This window comes from Manis javanica, chromosome 5 (assembly GCF_040802235.1).
Source record: "Manis javanica isolate MJ-LG chromosome 5, MJ_LKY, whole genome shotgun sequence".
NCBI classification, from domain to species: Eukaryota; Metazoa; Chordata; class Mammalia; order Pholidota; family Manidae; genus Manis; species Manis javanica.
This window is the reverse complement of record NC_133160.1, coordinates 172,941,023-172,959,370: the sequence shown is the minus strand read 5'-3', so window position 1 is coordinate 172,959,370 and position 18,348 is coordinate 172,941,023. Positions and strand designations below refer to the sequence as shown.

Here is an 18,348-nt window from a genome sequence, read left to right as displayed (position 1 = left end):
ACGTGGGGCAATGACGGATCCTGGATGCGAACCATCCTCATCCTCAACACCAAGCTTGCCCACCACGGGCCCCGCTGCCCTGGCTGCCCTCACAGCTGCAGGCTCATTTCCCAAAAGTGGCTAATTTCTAAAAAAATTGCTATGAGTTGGAAATGGAGAGTTAAAAACTAAATACGTTAATTTAAAAAGTATAATTTTTTAACTCACTGAACATATTAAGCTTGATTAAATGATCCCTAACCTGGTACCATCTGCCGGAGTTTCAGGGGAGTCTGGAGATAAAGGGGCCACCTTCTGACGCCTGAGCCGGGCTCCTCTCTCCCCCTGGGTGAACGGATGTTCACTTTGCTGGGATACGGGTGACGTTGGAATGCACACACCCGTGCATGCGCACGCACACACACATGTGCACACACACACACACACACACACACCTGGCAGGATATCCTTTACCTGGATGGGGGAATGTCTTGTAAAATCAACACATCTCATATATGGAAACCACATGCGTCCTAACACAGCCATTATTTTCTGAGGTTTTCTAAGGACATCTGGCCAAGAACAGTGCACACCACATGCTGAACCCTCAGTTAAGGGCCCATCTACGTTCACAAAGGGACAGATATAATCCATGTTTATCCCTGGATTGTCCCGAATGCATGGCAGACAGCAAGTACTCTCTAAAGTTTATTTCATAAAAAAATCAATATGCCCCATTTTAGAGATGACAGATGGGTGTCGGTCACTGCTCGAGGCTCAGGCAAAAAGGAAGTCAGTTGCCTTTGGATAGGGAAGGACTCCATGTCCAGATTAAAATCCTCGACAGCAGCAACAAGATTCTCACTGGTGACAGAGAGATCGATCACGCACTGGACAATTCCGTCAGAGGACATGACGTAGGAAGCGCTTTGTCTGAGATCTGGCTACACACCAGTGAGCAATTTCATAATCTGATTTCCTACCTCTCCCCTTTCTAAGGGGCCGACCCTCTTATACTGCATGTAAATGACATGTTTAAGGTTAATAAAAGGCCAAGCTAGTCAATCACATGTGTGGGATGTGCACAGGACACATAGCCTTCCATGCAGGCTTGACCACGGTGCTGGGGTGGAGTGTGAGCTGACATGCTGCTCCTTCCTCAGCTGGGCCTCAGTTTCCCCGCTTGCAATACAAGTGAGCTGTCCTGGGTGACCTCTAAGGGCCCTGGAGGCCAACCGGCTCACCCCTCTCTGATCCCCCAGGAAGATCTGTGTTCTAAGCCTCTGTGGCTGAGAGGCAATGGTAAGGCAGAGCCTTCTGGAAACCTGAGAGTTTTAACAGTTTTTTTCTTTCTTGGGAAGATGAAGAAATATACAAAGCAAAGGATCTACTGCAATCAAGCAGAAAATAAAAAGCCTGTTGTCAGCACAGCTAGACCACTGATCTGTCAGTGAGGCATAGAGGACACACCTCTGCCGCACTCCGCCGAGCAGTGCCCAGGCGGTTTTCTTCGGGTACATCTGCACAGAACTTTAAATACGGGGATCCCTCTTCCTGTTTCTCTAGCAATTTGATGGGGATCCCCACCATGTGTACAGCACTTTACAGTTCAAAACGTGTGTCCACGCTCATTGCCGCATCAGGTCCTCACAACCAGCCAGGGAAACAGGCAGAGTGGAGGGGTTGGTCCTATTTTGCAGATGAGGAAACAGAGGCTCAGGATGGTGAAGCAACATGCCCCGAATCACCCAGAAGTTCTCTAAAGACCAGAGGGGAGGCGGAGCCCCCTGCCCCCTGTGCACCTGTCCGGGGCAGACTCGGGTGCAGCAGAGGCGGGAGGTCGCCTCCGAGAGGAAAAAGGCAGAGAGACCCTCTCGGCACCGATTTACGAATGCAAGAAATCTGTGTGACTGAAGGCCACATGGCTCCTCCTGTCACAGAAATCCCCCAAATACGGAGCTTAAATGCTCACAAAGGAATCAATGACTACTTCTGGTCTGTTCTGTATCCTAGTCTTCAGGCCGGGTCAGCCTGGGTCCAGCAGCCTCTGTCCCTAACCAGCCGTGCGGCCGTCGGCCCGGCTGCTCCCTTCACAGTGTGGGAACCAGCGCCTCTGGGGCGCCTTCCCCGCCGCGATCAGAGCACAGGGAAAGGAGGAGAAGAAGCGTCCAGAAGCTAACGGCATTGACAGGCATGCAGGCAAAACACAGCAGCAGAGGGGGTCCCACGGTACCGTGCTGTTTGTAGATGGGGGGTTTCCTATAGATGTTGTCTTTTACGCCAGTGTCTGGGGAGGAGAAAGAAAAAGAGGAGAGAGCAGCAGAGTGAGGGAGCCCGTCGTGATGGCCTCCCTTCTACAGCCTTTTTCACAGCAGCAATCCATCCCCGGACTTAGAAGCTCCAGAAAGGACCTGGCACCCCATGAGCAACCGATGCCCAGGCACCACACCTCTGCCAGGCCTGGCCCAGCGCAGACAGACGCCCATCGGAAGGGGACAGAGGGGGCGGATGGCCCCTCCAGGAAGCACAGCCTTCCCCAGGAGGGCGAAACCGTCTCTCTGCTGCCTGCGGGGCTTTGGGGGAAACTCAAACACATGCCTGTACGGGGATGTGCAAACCCCCCTGCTCATTTTTAAAGAATCTCAGGGTTTGCAAGGGGGAGTGGCGGGGGAATGGAGAGGCTCAGGAATCATGCCACCCCCGCCCAGGCAAGGCAGCCTCTCTGCGCACTCAGGTGCCTACCTGGGACATGGAAGTGGCGAGGAGCCTGCTGGTAGGTGGAGGGGGGCGGCTTGCTGTCCGAGAGCACGGAGAGGCTGGGGGTGCTCCGGCCACTTTCACTGCCTCCAGACGGAAGAGCACAGAGCAGAGAGAAGGGGGAAGGGGAAAGCAGAGTATTTCAAGCATGAAAGCTATTCCCAGGGAGCCCATCTCCCCGCCTGGGGGAGCCCCCCAGCCCCGCTGCCCAGGGAAGGGACTGTGGCCTCCACGGACTTTTCCAACTGAGCCCTATGACTTGGGAATCCAACCTCGTGTGAACCCTTCCCATGCCCCGCGGCAAAGAAGGGCAGTGTCGAGAGTGAAATGCTTGCCAGCTCCGGGCACGTATGAGGAAGGCTGGCCAGGCCTTCTGGGCGAGCCCCCCTCTCCCGGGGGTGCAGAGCTGGTCTGCTGCTCTGCCCTGGCAAAACACAAAGCCACCAAAACTAAGGCCTTGCTTCCTGAGTATTCTTGATAAAAAGATGCTGCTTTCTTAGAAAACCCACAAATACCCACTGAGAATAGGATTCAAGTGCCAGAATTCATCAAAACTGTCCTTAAAAGCCATGGAATAAAATTTTACAAACTACAGAATAAGAGAAAGTCAGTGTCAATCAGCTGCCACGTTCCTGAATAAAGCTTTTTATTTGGCAAGCTAAAGAAAATCCTCTGGTTCTGGCTTCAATTCCTTTTCCCATCTGGATTTATAATTTCTGTTTTGCAAACAAGGTTGGATTAGCAAGTCACGGATTTCGATGGCTGTGGGTACCCAGTGGCCTCCCCAGCCCCCACACACCCACCTAAGGAATGATACACACAGGACGCAATGGGCACCGGACAGTTTGGGTGATGTGACACAGCTCATTTTCGCAAGACACACCTCAGGTGTGGGCATTTCCTCTCCTGTTAGCTTCGGGAAGCCCCCCACTTAGGTGCCACTTGACAAAGGAAAATGGGCTCTCCTGACTCAGGATGACCCCCTCTGAGATGCAGCTGCCCACAGCAGCCCCCCTGAGGTGACAGTAATGAGACAGCATGTCCCCAGTGGGAGAGCATGGAGCTGGGCCTGGAAGTGGACCAGCCAGGGACTGCAGGGTGGGCTGATGAGGAAGGTGTCGGAGATGTGGGCCAGAGCGCTGGTGGGCTCAGCTCTTGCAGCCCACACCGGGCTGAGGCCACAGAGGGGCTGCTGACTCCAGCATCTTCCTAAGCCCAGGGTCCAGGTCACCTGTCGGCACTGAAGGACCTGCAGGTAGGGGACTGTCACCCTCACCGCGTGAACCCTGCTTTTCCCTTTGACAGCCCTCCAGTGTAGCAGAGAGCTTTCAGGAATTCCATGCCAGAAGAAGGGCTTTAAAAAAATGCATCCATACCAACTCTAGAACAGTCTAGGGCCGCGCACTTGGGGCATCATCACTATGTCAGGGTGCTCTCGGCACGGCCCATGGGTCCGAGAGGTAGCAAGCAGCTCATTTCTTTCTGCCTAGAATTCACTGGCCCTCATCCACCTGGCTTCCACCCAGGGGGCTGCAACTTCTGTTGAACACACTGCAGAACTCCTGACCCACTGACCCCGAGCCGACGGAGCAATGTCCTCCTACATCACAGGCAAGACTCTGTGTGTGTGTGCCTGTGACTTAGTCACCTTAGTCCCAGCCCCAAACTCCCCTGCTCACATTCTTCCTCCAGCCCCCACCCTTCCACACCTGCAGCCCGCTTTCCAATCCTCCCCACTTGTCCAGACCCCTCCTGGGTCAAGGCTGAGGTAAAAAGCCTTCCTGAGGGACACAGCCCACACTACCACTCACTTGCTGGACTCACCCTGCTTGTCCATGGTGTCACTTTGTCATAAGAAAACACAGTTAACACGGACCCCTCACAGGCCACTTGGAGTGCCCTGCCCACAGCGGCTCACAGAGTGCCCACGTCGGCCCTGCAGGGCTCCACCGCTGCGGCCGCCTCCTACGGGTCGGCCGGGGCTGGGAGGCACAGGGTCAGCACCCCGGAGAGGCTCGGCACGCTGCCCAGAGGCCCTGGCCACTGCCTGGGGGCCGGCGTCCCCTGAGGGCCTCAGCAGTAAAGGCCGCAAACTGCTGATGTCACCAGGGGTATGAGAAAACCCGAGGAGAGGCTGTCTGTGGATGACCCCGAAAAGGCACAGAGGCCCTGCTCATGCGGCTTGTGCTTCTCCGGGAGGCCGTCTGGGTTGGAGGTCAGCCTCCAGCCTCCCTGGGGAAAGGAGCTTCCAGCCTCCTTCACTGAGAGAGTGCATGGGAAGCCCTCAGCCTTTATAAAGGCTTCCTGCTAACAATTAGATGACTGGCTCCTTTTAGGCAGTGCAGAGCTTCCCCCGTGGGACGCTCCACGGCCACACTGCATCCCACGCTGGTAGGACCTTGATGCCACACCAGATTTGGATTTCATTTTGCCTGATGACCTTTTCCGTCCTGGCCCCATCCAGGACACCATCCAGCCGCCACGTGTCCCCAGGCCCTCCGGGCTGGGGGCCCCTCAGCCCGCCCTTGCTCTGCATGACCCTGGCAGGGTCTGAGGGTCTGTCAGGTGCCTGGTAGGATGTCCCCACGCTGGGGTTTGTCCGAACACTTCTCGAGGTCAGACAGGAATCACGGGCTCTTGGGAGGATGAGCACAGAGGTGAGTGTCCTTCTCTGGGCACAGCATGGGCACCGGTCATCACACGGCCTGCCGCCGTGCTGCCGGCCTCGACTCCCTGGCCGGAGTCCCGTTTGCCAGATTTCTCCCCCGTGAGGCCCCTCCTTCGCCTCCCATGCTGGCCTCCTCGGGGGGCGCTGCCCGCCCAGCCCAGGCCTTCGAGGGGAGGTAGGCTTCCCTCCTCGGGGACAGAGGACCTGCGCAAGTCACTGGGATCTCCTCTCTGTGGGAGCTTCGTCACTTCGCCCGCTTGTTTATCTGCTCGCTTACTGGGATCAGCATGAACTGGGGTTTGTTTTATGCTCTGGTTTACAGTCGGTACCACGTTGCTCATGTTACTGTTCCGCTGCCCGCTCTGCCTTGGGGGGCACTCCCCCTGCTGGGTCTTTCTGTGGTGCCGGGAAGCAGGGCCGGCTCTCAGCCCTGGGCAAGGGCCTGTTAGGATGACGACCGAGATGTCCACTAGTTTCACCTGTGCCACTCACTGCCCCATGCCACCCGAGCCACCAGCCACAACCACCCTGAGACATTAGGGCCAGATGAAGGGGCTCCCTTGCTGTGGCCTTGAGGGGACCCAGGGCCCAGTGTTGTGGCCCATGAACGAGGCCCGACTCGGCTCTGCCCCACGGAGCCTTGCCACCTCAGGCCAGCACCCCCTCTGAGCCTGGGTCTCCTCTCGGGGGGTTCTGGAAAGAGGCTGGGTGCTTGCAAGGTCACCAATGGCCCTGGAAGTCAGCCAGGGGGGAAGAGTGGGGGAGCTGGGGTCCCCTGCATCTGTCACCAGAGAGGAGGATGGGGGGTCTTTGTCTAACTGGTCGCTAAAGTGCAGGCAGGGACAAGGGCATGTGAAACATCAAAGTGGTTGGCCAGAGCTCGTATCCACCCAGGAGATCACACTGGGCACTGGGCCCCTGCCCCGGGGGTGCCCGATGACAGGCTACAACAGTTTCTAAACCCCATTTTGGCAGGGGGATGCAGCCTGTCTTTAGGGTCCTCCCTCACATGGGAAGGGGCCACGCCTCCTGCACAAGGGCAGCAGGCGGCCTTTCCCTTGGCTCCCTCCGCTGGCTGCCCTGGAGCAGGCATGCTGCAGGCCTGAGGCCACCACCCAAGGCCTGGCCCTTGACTGAGGACCTGCCCTGGCCTTGAGTCCCCTGGGAGTGGAGGGCGGAGACTCAGATGGACAGAGAAGAAGAGGGTCCCGGGGTCTGCTCTGCCCCAGGCCCCAGCCTGGGCTGGTCTCGGCTGAGAGGGCTCCCTACGCAGTCGGCCCAGATTGCCCAGGCCCTCTGGGGGGTGAGGGTAGATAGTAGCACCGTGGTGTTCCCCCCCTGTCTCCACCAGAGAACCCAGGCCCGACAGCCTCCCAAAGCAGGGTCCTGGCGGCAGGAGGTCAGCCCCCTCAGTGACCTGCTGGGACTCCCGCTCCACCTTGTGGTGAGTCTTCCGCCCTGCCCCAGGTGAGGGCTCACCAGGCCACATGATGCCCATGTGCCCACGGGTGTGTGCAAGGCCCTGCCGGCTGCTCCCCGACCTTGGGTTCCGCTGCTTTTCCAAAGATCAGTACGTCAGGAAGAGACATGAACTATAAGGGCAGGTCCATGGAGAGGCGAGGAACGAGGTCCTGTCAATCGGGGGACCCCCCTCGTGCACTGACAGGCACGGCACAGCCAGCCAGGTGATGGTGACATGCATGAGAGAGACGTAACAGTCCCAGCGGCCTTGCTGGGGACTACGGAAGGCTGGGATAGCCCAGCTGAGCTTGCCCCGCCTGGTCCCCTTGGGCTGGAAGCTTCTTCCAAGACGTCCTCCCCTTAGCCATTGTAAGGAACAGGGAACTGACTGCATCTTGCTGGGGATCAGCAAGAACATCGCCGCTGCCCCCTCTGATGCCCAGCTGTCTTTCTGTGCTGTGTCAGTCAGCTAGGGCCACGTAACAAGGACGGCAGATGGGGGCCTAAACACAGAGACCTGCCCCTCACAGTTCTGGAGGCCGCAAGTCCACGGCCGGGTCTGGCAGGGTTCGGTCTCTGGCAGGACCCTCCTCCCGGCTTGCGAACAGCTGCCCCGGCCTCGCGCGGCCTCCCCTCTGAGAGCGCACACGGGGATCTTCTGCTGTCTTTCCCTCTTCCTATAAGGCCACCAATCTTTTCAGGTCAGGACCCACCTTTATGATTTCATGTAACTAATAACCTACAGGCCCTGTCTCCAAATAGCCACACTGGTGGTCAGAGCTTCAACGTAGGACCTCTGGGGGACACGACTCAGAACGTAGCACACGGGAAAACGGGCTTGGCTGCTCTCCTGGTGCGATTCCCCGCACACACGTGTGCACGGCTGCGGGTGGTGGGCAGGTCTGCACGCTGGGAGGAGGCAGGAGTGGGAACCACGTACAGTGTGCTTCCTGCCCCTGCCACCATGGGCCTGAGGCCCTGGGCAGGTCCTGGCCTCCTCTGGGCCTTAGCTTACTTCCAATAATGGCTGCCAGCAGGCCCTGCACCCCACAGAGCTCACGTGGGAAGTACAACATGATGACTTAGGAAAGGCACTCGGAACAAAGCCCAAGGGTGGGTGTTGGGTGAACCCCTCTCCTGGCTGCTCACTCCTTTACAGAAAGGGTCACTAAGTTTTCCTCCCAGGAACATTTACACATCAACAGAAGGGCTGGGCTCACAAGACACACAGCAAGGGGCATGGGCATAAGACATGGGGCTCGGGGAAGCCATGCGGCCGACACAGGACAGCAAGACACAGACGCGCAGCTGGATGCCCTGCGAGCACCGCAGCCCACAGCACTGCATGCCTTACCTCGGAAGTAGGGGATGTAATGATGTCTGAACACGGATGTAGGGCTTGGGTGTTGGGACAGGGACAGGCAGCTACTGGTACCAACACTCACAGTACCAGCTGCGGGGCAACAGAGAGCACGTCAGAGTCTGCCCACGTGGCAGACTGGCCACAGAGCCACAAAACATTCCTAGGCCCCACTCTGCTAGGAACATTTCTGCTTCCCCTCTCGGGGAAGGCGCCCCTTTCTGAGGCACCTGGAGAGGTGTCACCAGACATGCACCAACCCGTCTGCTCCAGGCTCAGGGCAAGGACGCCGGGCCCTCGGGGGACAGGGTGGCAGTCCACCTGTCTGGGCGGCAATCGCTGGCCCCCTAAGCCCTGGGCATGCGGGGAGCTTCCTGGGATCAAGGAGCCAGGAGAAGAGGAGCTGGCCAGGTGGACAAGCCCAGGGGACCCAGATGCAGTGGTCAGAGCCCAAGGAAGGGGCCCTGGGAGGGCACGCGTGGGGCTGACCTCCTTCCTCCCGACTCGCTCGGCCACCTGCTTGCCTTGCTCACTACTCGCTCACCCGCCCGCTCACTCACCCACTGCTCACTCACTCACCCGCCTGCTCACTCACCCACCCACCACTCACTCACCTGCCCACTCACTCACCCACTCACCGCTCACTCACCCACCCACTCACTCACCCACTCACTCACCCACTCACTCACCCACCGCTCACCCACCCACTCACTCACCCACCCACTATTCACTCAGTCACCACTCACTCACTCACCCACCCACCGCTCACTCACCCACCGCTCACTCACTCACCCGCCCGCTCACCGGCTCACTCACTCACCGACTCACTCACTCACTCGCTCACCCACTCGCTCACCCACTCACTCACCCACCCACTCGCTCACTCACTCGCTCACCCACTCACTCACCCACTCCACTCACCCCTCCACTTTCCAAACACCTGTTGAGCAGGATGCACCAGGTGCATTGCAGGGAGTCAATGAAAATGACTTTTCAATCAAACAAGCCTTGATTTTCCCACAAAGCCTGCAGACGTAGGAGCTGGGGTCTGTGGATGTGAAATGGAAGCATGCGGTGGCCGGAGGGAGGGCAGCTTGGAAGAGTCCCTCTGAAAGGCCGCGTCTGTGTGGGACAGCCCCACGGCTCTGACACACCGAGGGCACCAAGGGGTTCCACAAGCTAAGGGAGTGCGCTACGCAGCTGCGTGCCAGGCGGGACAAGGAGGAACAGGGCAGAGAGGCCCCCTGGGGCTGTGCCCTGCTGGGAGGGGCGGGCAGGGGCCTTGCACCGCTCTTTGCGTAGGGCCGGCTGTCTTTGGGGCCACCCACCCAGCTACAGGTGGAGTGACAATGACATTCTGACTCTTTTTTGGCCATAGGTTTTGGCTTCACTGTTCAAAGCTTCCCGGGCCCCGCCAGCTGGGACCTGACTGGCTGCTGGTCTCCTGCCATTTTCCTCTTCTCTCATCCTGGCCTCTCTCGCCGCTGAAACATGACCCAGATCTGAGCACCATGCTGCCCTGGGTTCTCAGGAGGCCCCTCTACCCAACAGACAAGCCGGCCGCCTCTGCAGTTAACCAGCCCACCAGACATGAACGGGCCTGTCCCTGTGTCCCTAAACAGACAGGCTCCCCATCACCCACTGGCAATCCCACCCCCGTCAGTCATTTTTCTAGTTGGATGGATAAGACACAGATTCATAAGAGGAAATCAACAAGAAATACAGCTTTCGGGGAAGAGAAGCCTGGAGGCTAAGTACCTGGACGGCTGTAGTGCTGCGGCGACCGTGAGGTCGGGGTGTACCGGCCGAGGCTGACTGACCCGGTGGAGCTGGGGCTGGAGGTCCGGCACTGCTTGCAGGAGCGGTCATCCTGGTCCCCCTGGGAGGAAGACGGCCTGATGAACGCCGAGCGGGAGCAGTGCCCACCCCCCAGCCTCCACTCGGCATCTGCTCCCCTGACCCAAGGCTCACTCAACATGCCCCGTCATGAAACCCCCCGCCCATGCCAGGGCACATCTGAGGAGCCAGATGGGGCCTGGCCTGGTGCTGACACCCCCTGGCCAGAGCATGGTCCCCACGCCTGCCGGGTACCCAGGCAGTGTTCCTGCCGCACGCCCCCCATCGGCCCCTCCTTCGATCCACTCCTGCCCAAGCCTTCCCGGCCCAGGGCTCCTTGTGACACAGTCTGAGAACCACTGAGATTCTGCACTCTCCCCCAGCCTCCATCAGGGATCCCAGGTATGGGAGGTAGGAAGGCCCCCCTCCCAGGCCTGGAAGCCCAGGTGAGTCAGACCCACAGCAGTGACAACACGGACTCCATTCAAGCAGGATGGGCGGCTGCTTGGAGCGGTCAGAGCAGGCAGCAGGTGGCATGAGATGGCACAGCTCCACGGCATGGGGGATAGCAGGCTGCCAGGCCTGCCCCAGTTTGGCAAGCTGGCCTGTGTTGTGACAGAGCCCAGCCCAGCATCCCGCTGGGGGGCGGACACTGCTGCTCTGACCCCAAGGCCAGCCTGGGGGCTGGAAGTGCGAGAGTCTGGGCCTGGTGTTCATGGCTCCGCGGCTGTCTGGGCTTCCCCTCCGTCTCCTAGGGCTTGCTCCTCAGCCGCGCTGGCGGAGCCACTGTCCTTAAAGCCCGCCTGTGCACCACACCGCACTTTGCTCAGGGCAGCCCACCTGCTGATGTCACAGCTGCCAGGTCCCCAAGCCCCTCTGGCCTACGCCACCCACAGGGATGGGCACGCTCTCTCTAGGGGCGGCTGTCCAGTCTCCATCTCTAGGTGTCCTTGCACAGCCCCGCTGGCCAGTTTACACCCGACAGGTGTCCTGTCTTCTCACTCAGCCTGTCTGTAGGGCTCCCAGCCACGTGCAGGCTTAGAAGCTCAGCGCTAGTGGGCCACTTGCCCCATCTGGTTGTTCCTGGAGTCTGATGGGCAGCTATCTACATCACTGATAAAGTCTGACAAGTAGGAAAAAGAGCAGACTGCTAATTATTAATGCTACCTGATGGAGAAATGTTTTGGGTGTGTTTATCCACAAGGAGCAGGTGCTCCCCATACGTCCTGCTTGGAGGTATACAAGGTGGGCCCAGGTTAACCCAGGCTCTTTGATCCTTTCTCTAAAGGAAGCCATGACTCAGACCTCCAGAGACCTGCATCCCAGGGGTTCACAACTGCAGGCCGGTAGATGCACTAAGGAAGCATGCAGATGAGACACGATTATAAAAATAACCAACTCAGAGAAGCACACCCCAAGCCCCAGGGGCCTGTGGCCCCAGACCCTATGGTTAAGTGTCACAAGGCCCTGCTGGGGTGCCTGGTGATTATTTTTATAACCCAGGGGGCAGCACCATGAGCAAACAGGAGTGGGTTGGGGCCAGGGGGCATGGTGGTTACCTCAGTCGGCGTTGGCGAGAACAACCGAGGGGACTGTGGACACAACACAGAGGGGCCCGTTAGTGCTGGGCACTACGGCGGGAGAAGAGACGTGCTGGGCCCACACACGTGGCAGGGCCTCCCCCAAATCGGACACAGGATGCTGAAGGCCTCTTCTTGGAGAAAGATGGCCACTGGCACCCGAGAAAGAGGCTCCGGACAGCTTCAGGACCTGACTGCGGGTGGCCCACCCTGACGCCTCCTGCTCTCCCATGAAGGTGTTTTTCCAAGAGGAAGAGGGTCAGTCAGCGCGTGGGGGGGTGACATCCTGCAAGCCCACTACCCCAGCTTTCCCTGGGAGAGACAGGGAAGGGTCCCAGGGCAAGAGGGCCTTGGGTTTGGGGTGAGGGCTAGCTCTGCCGGGGCTGGCATTGGGGCCTGGGGAGCGGTGACCTGCCTCTCAAGCCATGCACCTCCTGTTACAGCGCCCCCCGCAGACATATCGCCAAGACTCAGCGGAGCCATTGCTGGCGAAGGGGCTCTGGAGACCGAGCCTGTCTGCCCCCCACACCCCGACAGGTACGTGGATGCTGGGAAGGTTCCGGAGGAGCCTGGGGGTCCAGGAAGCTTTCTCATGCTCATCTCCCTCTCCTGAGAATGGAAAGGGGAAGGTGTCCCCCATGTCACAGAAGGGGACACTGAGGCTCAGAAAGGTGAAGCCACACCTCTGTGCCTCCAGCACCTGCTCTTTTCTCTGCTAGATTCCATCACTGGGGGTAAATCGCTGGAAGGCCGTGGTCCTGAGAAGCAGGTGGCAGTGTCCAGCCTGAGGCCAGCGTCTGCCAGCTCAGTGCCCTGGCCCACCATCCTGGCACTTCCCAGTCCCTGCTCCCCTTGCCCACAGAAGGCCCCCACGGAGACCGCCACCAAACAGGCTCCCGCTGGGTGTGGCGGGGCCTGGGGAGGGGAGAGCCCTCGGGATCCCGTGAGATGTGGGCAGAAGAGGACCTCTGGGGCGTGGCAGGAGCTGGCATGGAGGCAGCCATGACCAGGGACAGCCACCTGGCCAGTCCCAGCTCTGCCCGGGGAGGTGCACAGCTCTGGGCCCCGCATGGCCTCCCAGCCGTGCCTTCTCACCTGTGTCCTGGGACAACCACTCCCAGCCTGCGGCCACCAGACATGGGCAAACAAAGTCCTGAGGGCAGGCCTGAGGGATGGCTGGGGACCAAGACCCCCTGGACACTCATCAGCTCTGCAAGGTGACCGCTGAGAATCTCTGTGCCCTGGGCTGCCCTGTGCCTAGGCAGGAGGTCTCAGAGTGGGCACTGACCAGGAACACACAGCCCTCACTTCCCACCACACCTCCCGCGGGACAGGAATCGACTGCGGTACACAAACGATGCACCATTGGAGGGGTGTGGCCTTGGAGACCCAGCTCAGGCTCCGCCCATGGGTGTGCCACGCTGCGCCGTGTTCACGTGCTGGCTGACATCCACGTGAGCATGGAAGCAGGACCGAGGGTGGCAACACCATGCACCCCCAGGTACACATGGCCCTTCCCAGCCCAGGGCCAGTGACATTCACAGAGGCCCTGCACACAATCCCCACAAGCCAGTCTGCACAGGTAATCACGGGCTCCTTCCAGGGTGGCTGGCCCATAGCCAGGAATACCGGGGCGGAGGGGGAACCTGGCCAGCCCTCTAGATCCGGCTCCATGTGTTAGAAGAAACCTGAGTGGGGTGAAGGAAGCAGCTTGCTGGCTGCTGAGCAGGGGATGCAGGGCCCTTCCCCCCTTCCTTGCCCTGCCCTTGGGCTCTGTAGCTGTGCCTGCAATGGGGGTCGCAGGTCAGCCGAGCCAGGGGGGCTTGCCCACACCCCGCCTGGAGCAAGGGGCCCTCGGCTCAGCCTCACTTCTGGAGAATCAAGCAGGATGGCCCAGGGGCAGGGGTGTGAAGGGAGGAGTCCTACCCTAGGGGAGTGCCTGTGCTGAGCCACTGTGCACAGCACACATCCTCCCGCATGGCCTGCTACCTGCGAGGGCTGGGCCAGAGCGGGCCCTAAAGGGGGCGTGCAGAAGGTTATCTGAGGGGAGGAAAAGTGGCCGAGGGTCCCAGACAGGCTGGAAGTGAGCAGGACCCGTGTGGCAGGCATGCCACCCACCCTGGGGCAGTGCTCTGGGGCCGCAGGCAGGCCATACCTCGCTGCAGCTCTGCCTGTCTGCCGCCGAGTGGCTGACGTAGGGCGAGTAGGAGATCATGTCGGGGCGGTCGATGTTATAGATGGCCTTGCTTTTAGGAAGGGCAGCCAAGTCTCTGTAGTCGAGGACCTCATCGCCCAGCTTCGCCTGGGAGGGGAGAGCAGCAGAGTCTGTTAGACCCACACCCCCACCACAGCGGCCCCAGACCCAGCGGCAGAAGGCACCCGGGGGGCCCTGTGGAGGGCGGTGGAGTCGTAGCACCCCGGAGCCAAGTCTGAGCAAGGCAGAGAGAAGGGGGCGAAGGCCTGGGGGCAGGGGTGCCTCGTGGTCAGACAGGCATAGTCCTGTGGGGCGGCCACGGAACAGCCACGTGGTCCTGAGGCCGTGTCTGCCCTGAGCTTTGACCTCCCTCTCTACAGAGGGAGGGGAATGGTCACAGAGGCTGGCTCTGGGGTCACAGAGCGGGAGCCTGTGAAGGGCTGGGCACAGAGTTGGCATGGTGACACTCAGCTTGTGGCATAAACACACACACGTATTTATGTGTACATACAAACACACACACACACACATGCATACACACATTTGCATACACAGGCACACATGCATGCAAATGCATGGATACAAACGCATGCCTAAACATACTCATATACATACATGTATGCATACACATAAGCACAACACAACCATTGTGAATACATGTAAACACACAACACATGCAACTATACCCATACATATACACATGCAAACACAAATACCTACATGTGTACACACACAAATTCATGTGCTCACGCATATAAAACACATGCATACATATGTATGCATACAAATTTACACATGGATGCACACAAATATATACTGTATACAAACACATAAAACACACGTGTCCATTTACACTAAATGCACACACATGTAAATGGCATACACATGCACACATACAAATGCACGCACAGGGCATACATACAGGTGTGCATACATGCGATGCCCAATATACACACATGCACTGCACACACACATGTGCTCACATACACACATGGGTATGTATGCACAAAGAAGGTGCTTAAGACTGGAGGTGTACACACTTGCACACTCACAAGTACCACTGCACACTAACACATGCTGGCAAACACCCTTGTACAACTGGTCGTGCACATTTGCAGGAATACCCCACACACATTCACACTCCTACACCCCCCACCCACTCTTTCTCACACACAGTCACACCTACACTCCCACACCCACCCATGCTAGTGCTCACACCCACCTATACCCACACGTTTGCCCATACACATTTATACACTCACACCTAATGCTCACATATACACACTCCCACGCACTGGCACACACATACACACACACAATCACAGCCACACAAACTGGTACATGCTCACACACACCCATACCCACACACTGGCACACATGCTCACACACACACTTCAGCACTTTTGAGCACTTCCAATATGGCAGAGAAGCACCTGATGTTTGGCAGGTCTACTGGAAGGTGACCAAGGAGGGACACAGGACTCCTGGGCACCAGAAAGCTCACTCGTGTGATGCTTCGGCACAGGGAGCACTGCACCGGCTCAGGTGAGGCCCGCCTGGCCACCAGCTCCCCTGCCTTACCTGCGCTGCCCCACCAGCCCCTCCACTGCAGCCTCAGGGCCTACCTGTGGGCAGTGGTGGCTCAGACAGGCCCCAGAGCCTCGCAGCCAAACTGGAGCCTGGGGGGAACCACCCACGCAGCTCTCAGCTGGCACAGTGGAGACGAGGTCCATCCCCCAGTACCAGCCTCAGTGCCTGCTTGGGCTGCACTGGGTGGCCCAGTCTAGGATCTCCAGGGACCACACACAAGTGCATCCCCAGCACCAAGTACAACAGCTCCTGGCAGGGTGGATGCCAAGGCTCCTGTCCTTCCTGGAGTGGACACGCATGGCACCTCCTTTCCCCTCCATGTGCCCCTCTGAGCAGCAATCTCAGGCTGGCATTGCCAGCCCAGGTCAATCATGCTGGCCGCCTCACCCGGCTCCAGCCCAGGCCTGGAGCCCCTCATCTGAACCCAACTCCCGCATCATTGGGTCAGGGTCAGTGTGGGCCCTGCCCTCCTCTCTGGCTGGCTCTTTGCAGCCCCACATGGCACGTTTCAGGCCTTCACTGCCAACATCTAGATCACGAAACCGCCTCCTGGGGCCTTCCTGCCAGCACTGTCTGTTGGCAAACTTCACCAGCTGCAGCTGCAGACATGATGTGAGCTCTTTCCTGGGACAGTGCGGGGCTGAGCCCTTTATTACCTGCTCACCAGCACTCACAGTGAGCCCGGGAAGGGGGCATTCACAGGAACTCCACTTTACCGACAAACCAGAGCCCAGAGAGGGTGGGGAATTTGCTCAGAGTCACACAGAGAGGGGGTACACAGGGTAGGAAGAGCCCCAGGCTATCTTCTCTGACTCCAGACCAAGCTCCCCACCACCCTCTCCTCTCTGCCAGGGCCATGTGGCTCCAGCTCAAACCTTCCAACAGCCCCTTCTGGGATGAGACATGCAAGCCCAAACTTAGCCTTGATGTCCTCAGCCTGTTCACCCTAAGGTGTCTCCTCCCTGTGCCCCAAGTGTGCCAGGCTCAGCCCCCACACTCCAGCTTTCCTGCATCCTCCAGGGCCCAGCAGCCCCAGCCTGCCTCTTCCAGGAAACTTTGCCTTATCACCCAACTTCAAGGCTCTCAGTCACTGGGTGCTCATGGGGCGAACCCTGCTATTTGCGATCTAGGTTGAGAGAGTGAGTGCCTGATGCCTCAGACCTGTAGCTGCTGTCTTTGAAACCCTGGGCCATGGTTGAATCCCAAGTCTGCCATGATGGCCCACCGGTCAGAATTTTTGAGCTGCTTCTCTCTGCCTTCAGGGGAAATCTGAACGTCAGCCCTGGGGATTTGGCCCCCGTGCATCTGCTATCCTAGTCCCCCCCTCTACCAATGCCACCTGCCACGCCGAACTCCTTATAGCTTCCCAGTCATGCAGAGCCCGAGGGTTTCACACATGCCCTTCCCAGGCCTCTTTGCCTGGCTCATCCTCTGTCCTTCCAGACTCAGCCCAGGCCCCCTTTCCAGATGTCCCTGCTTCACCCCTACCATCCGGGCGGGCTGCTTCTCTCCTGTACGTAAAGCACATGTGCCGATCGTGGCCCACGTCTCCCCTGCCCCTGGACTGGCAGCTCTTGCAGTCTGGGACCCCGTTTGATCTTCATGGAGTCCCTCTGCCTAACACCACGCTCAGCACAGCCATGGTCCTTGGAGCGCACTTGACCAGTTGAATTAAAATCAATCAGGCCTTTGCCAAGTTAGGTGGACCCTCTGGGCCTCCCTTCCCTCCTGTAAAACGGGAAGGCCACCTGCTTGCCCACCTGCAGGATTTCATGCAGATCACGTGAAGGGCCCCATAAGGTGACGCTGGGATGTAGGGTTGCAGAGGCTTGAGGCCACAGGTCACCAGCCTCACTGCAGTCACAGCACCCACCTGCCCGCCGCATTCTCAGCCCCCCAGCGCACGGGTCAGCAGGGCTGGCCCTGCCCTGGGTTACGCCCTGACAGCGGGGGTCAGGTAGGCAGCCTGGCGATGCCGGTTGCTGCTGCTGCAGAAAGAGGCCTGCGCCCACCCCACACAGGCGCCTAAGTGGCCCTGTTTCGGGCTTCTCACATCTGTCCCTTTGGCACGGCTCACAGATCCACTTCCTCCCATGCCACCTCCCTGGGGTGGTTGCCGGGACAACAGGCTGTGCTCTCCAACCGGCAGAAGGCCGCTGACTACCTGTGTACATGTCCCCTCCTGCATTTCTCTCTCCTATACTCAGTCCAGCATAATAAATAATAACAATAATGTGGCCACATATGACGCTACAGTTACAGTATAATCCTGCCAATGACAACCTGTTGCAGTCAAACAATGCTGTTCCTATGCTCGGCCCACTGCTGCTTTATTGTCATGGTGACAAAGGTCACAAAACAATGCAGTGTGACTTCATTTTGTTAAAAAATATACACACAGGGAAGAGACCTACGGGGCACACTCCAAACTATCAACAGCGGCTACTCTGGCTGGAAGGATAGCACATGTATTCATTTTCTCCTCTGCTTAGATCACTGTTTTTTTCCCAATAAATGTGAAGTACTTTTGTAATAAGTAAAAAAGGCAGTAAAAAGACTGCTTTCCAAACCCCACGATTTGTTGGGCACCTCCTAGTGCACGTTTTATGCTGGATACTAAGGATACTAAGCTGCACGAGGCAGGCCCCCACTCACCAGGAGCTCCCAGCCCACCGTGGATGGATTCCGTTCCATCCCCAGATATCGGGGGCGCATCTCTTGCTGACAGGGCAGTGGGCGGACGGGGGCACTGCATTTGAGGACAACCATCCCTCAGTGGGCAGGGTGCCACATCCTTTGGAGCACGCCGGGCTGGCGTCAGGGGGGGCACCACCCTCCTGAGGTCCTGTGTGTGCCCGGCACTGAGCAAGGAACCAGACACACAGTGGGGTGACAATGACGCCAGCAGAGAGATGAAAGGAAG

General features: G+C 58.6%; 1 protein-coding gene across 25 annotated transcripts in view; it reads right to left on the bottom strand.

The window, feature by feature from the left end:
* ABLIM2 (actin binding LIM protein family member 2) overlaps positions 1 to 18,348 on the bottom strand; it is a 142,208-nt gene that overhangs the window by 36,651 nt on the left and 87,209 nt on the right. For 10 of the 25 annotated variants that reach the window (XR_012131893.1, XM_073238004.1, XM_073238021.1 and 7 more), the window contains exons 10-15: positions 13,797 to 13,943; positions 11,621 to 11,653; positions 9,984 to 10,104; positions 8,220 to 8,318; positions 2,722 to 2,823; positions 2,213 to 2,266 (exon numbers count right to left, since the gene is read on the bottom strand). Coding sequence is in view for 24 of the 25 variants with exons in the window: in XM_073238004.1 (XP_073094105.1) it covers positions 2,213 to 2,266; positions 2,722 to 2,823; positions 8,220 to 8,318; positions 9,984 to 10,104; positions 11,621 to 11,653; positions 13,797 to 13,943 (556 nt within the window). In the remaining variant the exon portion in view is untranslated. The remainder of the gene's footprint in view (positions 1 to 2,212; positions 2,267 to 2,721; positions 2,824 to 8,219; positions 8,319 to 9,983; positions 10,105 to 11,620; positions 11,654 to 13,796; positions 13,944 to 18,348) is intronic. The other 15 variants (XM_073238014.1, XM_073238016.1, XM_073238017.1 and 12 more) reach the window with 5 other exon arrangements.